Source organism: Dreissena polymorpha, chromosome 13 (genome assembly GCF_020536995.1).
Source record: "Dreissena polymorpha isolate Duluth1 chromosome 13, UMN_Dpol_1.0, whole genome shotgun sequence".
NCBI classification, from domain to species: domain Eukaryota; kingdom Metazoa; phylum Mollusca; class Bivalvia; order Myida; family Dreissenidae; genus Dreissena; species Dreissena polymorpha.
In genome coordinates, this window is record NC_068367.1 from 71,013,888 (window position 1) to 71,018,482 (window position 4,595).

Here is a 4,595-nt window from a genome sequence, read left to right on the forward strand (position 1 = left end):
TAGTTGAAAATTGCAACTTTAACACTCTAAATGACCGAGTGACCTATGCAACTGCACCATATTATGGCTACGTGAGCTTAAAAGATGTTTACCTGTGTACTTAAAGTCTATCAGACACATACTGTAAAACATTCAGAGCCTTGAATATTTGAGAACATCACGCGCACATCGAAGGCAATCACATGTGTGAAAAAAATGTCGGAAAATGCAGAAACAATTAACGCAGAATCTGAAAATTGCATGAAATAAACTATAGGAATAATATTGCACGATGTGAACATATTTACTTAAGCAGTACTCATTTTAGAAAGTTTTGCGTAAACGTAAACATAATTTAAAGACCTGATATTGTTCAACTTAATATATAACTTTTCAGTGTCGGTGTTGATTCTAGGATTGACAATCTACAAAGAAAAACATGGCAGACAGAGACACGGCTGCAAACCAACTGGAGGAGTTTAAACGGACTCAATGGGTGAGTGTTGCTGCAATTGACATTAAGGCTCAATTGGTCGTTGTCTGCTCAGGTACTAATTATAATTATCCCGGTACTTTTAAATACACTACAATTAGCCGGGGTGCGGAAAGTACGCTTAAAGGCACCCGGCCTTACTCCGGGGTACTTTAAAGTATATTTTCCGCACCCCGTGTATTTAAAGGGGCCTTTTCACTTTTTGGTTAATTAAGAACACTTTAGAAAAGTTTCAGATTTGCAAATTTTCGTTTAAGTTATGGTATTTGTGAGGAAACAGTAATACTGAACATTTCCCGTGCTCTAAAATATCCATTATATGCATCTTTTGACGATTTAAACATCTGAAAATTATTTTAGCGTTGCAACGCGAAACGATAGAATAATTTGGAGAGTTTTGTTGTTGTCGTTATATTTTGGGATACAACGAAGATTGCTTATATAAAGTATAAAATACATCACTTATTGTATAAGCACGGATGGCCGAGTGGTCTAAGCGATAGACTTTTACTCCATGGGTCGGTGGTTCGAGCCAAGTTCAGGGTTACTTTTTTTCAAATTTTATTCCTGTTTTAACTGGAGCTGTTTAAATCCATGTTTACAATTATCAATTTAAAGCATCTAATGACAAACTTCAATACATGCCAAAATCTGTGAAAAGGCCCCTTTAAAGTAGTACCAAAGCCAATAATGGCTTATCGAGCGCAACTGACTTATTGAGAGCGTGAATAATTGAAGACAAACTTGACAATTTTCGTTCGCCAGTGGCACAAACAAATGATGCTTAATATTGAAACTTGGCAATTGTGTGTATATGATTATGCGTTTTACTTAAAATGTTATTTTTTATCGAAACCAATTCCGAACCCATTTTTCGTTAGGTTTTAAATATATTGTTTGAACATGCTAACAACATTAAGAAATAACATACATGTGTTTTTAGTTCTGTATTAGTTTGGTTTATGTCAGAAGGTGTTCCGCTTGTGTAACTCATCGTTGCCTTTAATATCATACAACATTTTGCAGACTGAATGTTGTGCATGCTTTTTTTGTTCTTAAAAATACGTGAATCATTTTAAAAATATTGTATGTTCAGTTGTGTTTGACACACCCATCTTCTTATTAAGTCATAATGGATTGTGATTGAAACCACTTTCTGTCACCGCTTTGGAATATACGATGTTACTGTTAAAACATAATATTTTGTTTAAAAACGTTAACACTACAAATACCCATATTTTAAAGCAACACATACTTGAATTTAAATGTTTTAGGAATGATATGGACTATTTGCACTATCATGCGGAATAATCTGCACATGTAAATTTTACAATATCACAATTTTACAATATCAGCGTAGGTGGTAAATACAAATGTTACTAGAAAGCTATTTTAACACATATTTTTTAGACAGACAGATAATTTATTCAGACTTATACAACAGTACATCGTCTTTAACTCAAATATATTTTAGAACAACTCGTGCCCAAAACCTTGATGATACTGTTTTTGCTTTTTCATGACAAGCGAACAATACAGTCGCGTGAGCGTCATTAATCTTATGATTGTTCGACTGGAAATGTGCGATGAGTTATATAAACAATCCACAAAGCACAATTGAAAATGCAAAAATGACTGTTCATTTTTCTGTTTTCTTTCACAAAAAATACGTTTGGAAACAACAATTATAAACATGTGACAACGTGAGGGCTAATATTGAGGCAGATATTCTCAAACGATGCACGAAGTTGTCCTAGACAGGAATAAGTTAGAACAACAAAAGATGAACGAAAGCTGAAGCATTTAATTCTGTGAGATGCAAATGCAAAAACATTTTAGCCGCGTTCTGAGAAAACTGGGCTTAATGCATGTGCGTAAAGTGCCGTCCAAGATAAGCCTGTGCAGTCCGCACAGGCTAATTAGGGACGACACTTTCCGCTTTTATAGTATTTTTAGTTTCAAGGAAGTCCTTCCTTACCAAAAATAAAGTTTAGGCGGAAAGTGTCGTCCCTGATTAGCCTGTGCGGATTGCACAGGCTAATCTGTGTTGACACATTACGCTCATGCTTTAAGCCCAGTTTTATCAGAACAAGGCTCATTTAGTTAAGCGTATGCACACATACAATAGTTTTTTTTTAATGAAATGTTTATGTTTATCATGTTTTTGTAAGCTCATGTGCAGACTTGGTAAGGACCAGTAATGGTTTGCAATCATTAACGGGAAATTAAAAATGATCCCCATTTAGCCCATGGATGGTCGATCATTAGTGATTGATTATTTAAGATTCTTAATATTTTCCGCTTATCATTTTAAGGTGCACCATTTACATAAATTCATCATTGATAACCAATATACTAGAGTTATAATTTGAATTAATGCAGTCTTATGAAACCATTTTTGAGTACGGTACTTTTTCTGTTACTCCGGTTATACGGTTATAGTAAAATGGAATTGTCAACAAATATATAGCACATAAGAGAACCAGTTTCAGGGATAAATGCACGTTCTTAGTATGAAAATAACCACACAGTAACAGTTTGAATCGACATTGAATTAAGTATAACTTTATTTCCTAATTTTCAATTAACGTCATTTCTTTAAAAAGGGCTAACGACCTCTAGCCATATATGGTTGACATTGACAAACATGGGTATGACTATAAATACTAGAATTCCTATATATCTTCAGAGCCCAGACACATTGACGACCGGTATCGGCTCCCCGGTGGGTGACAAAAACGCCTCAATGACTGTGGGACCTCGTGGGCCCCTTTTGATGCAGGATTTCGTATACACTGATGAGATGGCACACTTCAATAGGGAGAGGATCCCAGAGAGGGTGGTGCATGCGAAAGGGGGAGGTAATCAGGATTATTAATTTATTATGCCGAATTATCCTAAGGGTGTGACTGTCATATTTTGAAAGTTGGACACTTAATATGGTTTTATGAAGACCCGAGCTATAAAAGACAAATCCCGTTATTGCAATGTATCAAATGTGTTCACTCGTTTTTTTTTAGTTCACCTGAGCACACAAAGCACATGGCGAGCTTTAAGGATACCATGAGTTCCTTAGCATAGATTTATGGAAATAAACTCAATTTTTCAAGAATTTTCCTGCTAACATAAAGTGTTTTTGAGTAAATTTATGCCATGGACTCAGTTCAACCGGTTCATGTATTAATGACAAAGGCGTTACTGATTAAAGGTGTGTTCTGTTTTTTGCACGACTGTTAATATCTTATCATTTTTGTCCTTTATTTTTTTTCTGCACAAACGTAAACCCTTAATCAACTAGACTTTACTATACCATAGTATGTATGTCTATTTAACATGTTAAGTAGGTCGCTGGATAATTTGTCGTCATAAAGCTGCATACACGGATTTCATCTGCTACAACTGCTTGGAAAAAAATCTAGAATGATAAAAATGCAAGATCATAATTGGACTACTGGCAACACTCCTTTCACACTAAGTTGATAACACTCACGCAAGTGCTTTATGGTTTATCCAACATACTAGTGTATGCCTACTGCATAACATGACAATGGATATCTGTAATTTCTGTTGACAGTTCGCTTAAACAAGAGGTTTTTTTTCAATGATGACACATAGTTATTCATGTAACATTTGTAACGTTTAAAGAATTCTTTGTTGCCAAATAGTTATATATTACATTCTATTTTCATCACTTGTGCCTATTAAATTCCTATGTAACAGTATATTTACGCAATGCTAACACATTGATAACATAATATTATGTTGTTGTGATCATTACAGTTGTTCAACCATGCCTTATGTGGTTTCATTTCAGGTGCTCATGGATACTTTGAGTGCACACACGATGTCACCAGGTACACAAAACTCAAGCCTTTTGAGTTTGTTGGCAAGAAGACGCCGTTGTTTGTTCGATTTTCGACTGTTGGTGAGTTGAGCAAAAACCTTGAAATATACGTGTAAGTGTAACAGATATACACCAATTGTGAACGATTATGTACGGAATCCGGAAAGTGCCATCTATATTCTCGCCCTTCTTTCATCAAGGGCGACACTAGACACGCGGCGACGCAAGAAATTTTACGCGACAGTCGCGGCGACGCACGATATATTTAACACGATATGT

The 4,595-nt window shown here is 35.4% G+C and overlaps 1 protein-coding gene across 1 annotated transcript; it reads left to right on the forward strand.

Annotated features, from left to right (window-relative positions):
- The first annotated feature begins 418 nt into the window (after nucleotides 1-418).
- Nucleotides 419-4,432, forward strand: LOC127854755 (catalase-like). Its single transcript, XM_052389811.1, has 3 exons — nucleotides 419-475; nucleotides 3,162-3,333; nucleotides 4,287-4,432. Exons 1-3 carry the CDS (start codon nucleotides 419-421, stop codon nucleotides 4,430-4,432), a joined length of 375 nt encoding a protein of 124 aa, XP_052245771.1.
- The last annotated feature ends 163 nt before the right edge of the window (nucleotides 4,433-4,595 follow it).

Bases quoted from the DNA above. Each gene is read 5' to 3' on its own strand.
- LOC127854755 (XM_052389811.1), top strand. From the start codon at position 419: ATGGCAGACAGAGACACGGCTGCAAACCAACTGGAGGAGTTTAAACGG. The intron at 476-3,161 runs GTGAGTGTTGCT...ATATATCTTCAG, and splicing joins AGTTTAAACGGACTCAATGG to AGCCCAGACACATTGACGAC. The intron at 3,334-4,286 runs GTAATCAGGATT...GTTTCATTTCAG, and splicing joins GGTGCATGCGAAAGGGGGAG to GTGCTCATGGATACTTTGAG.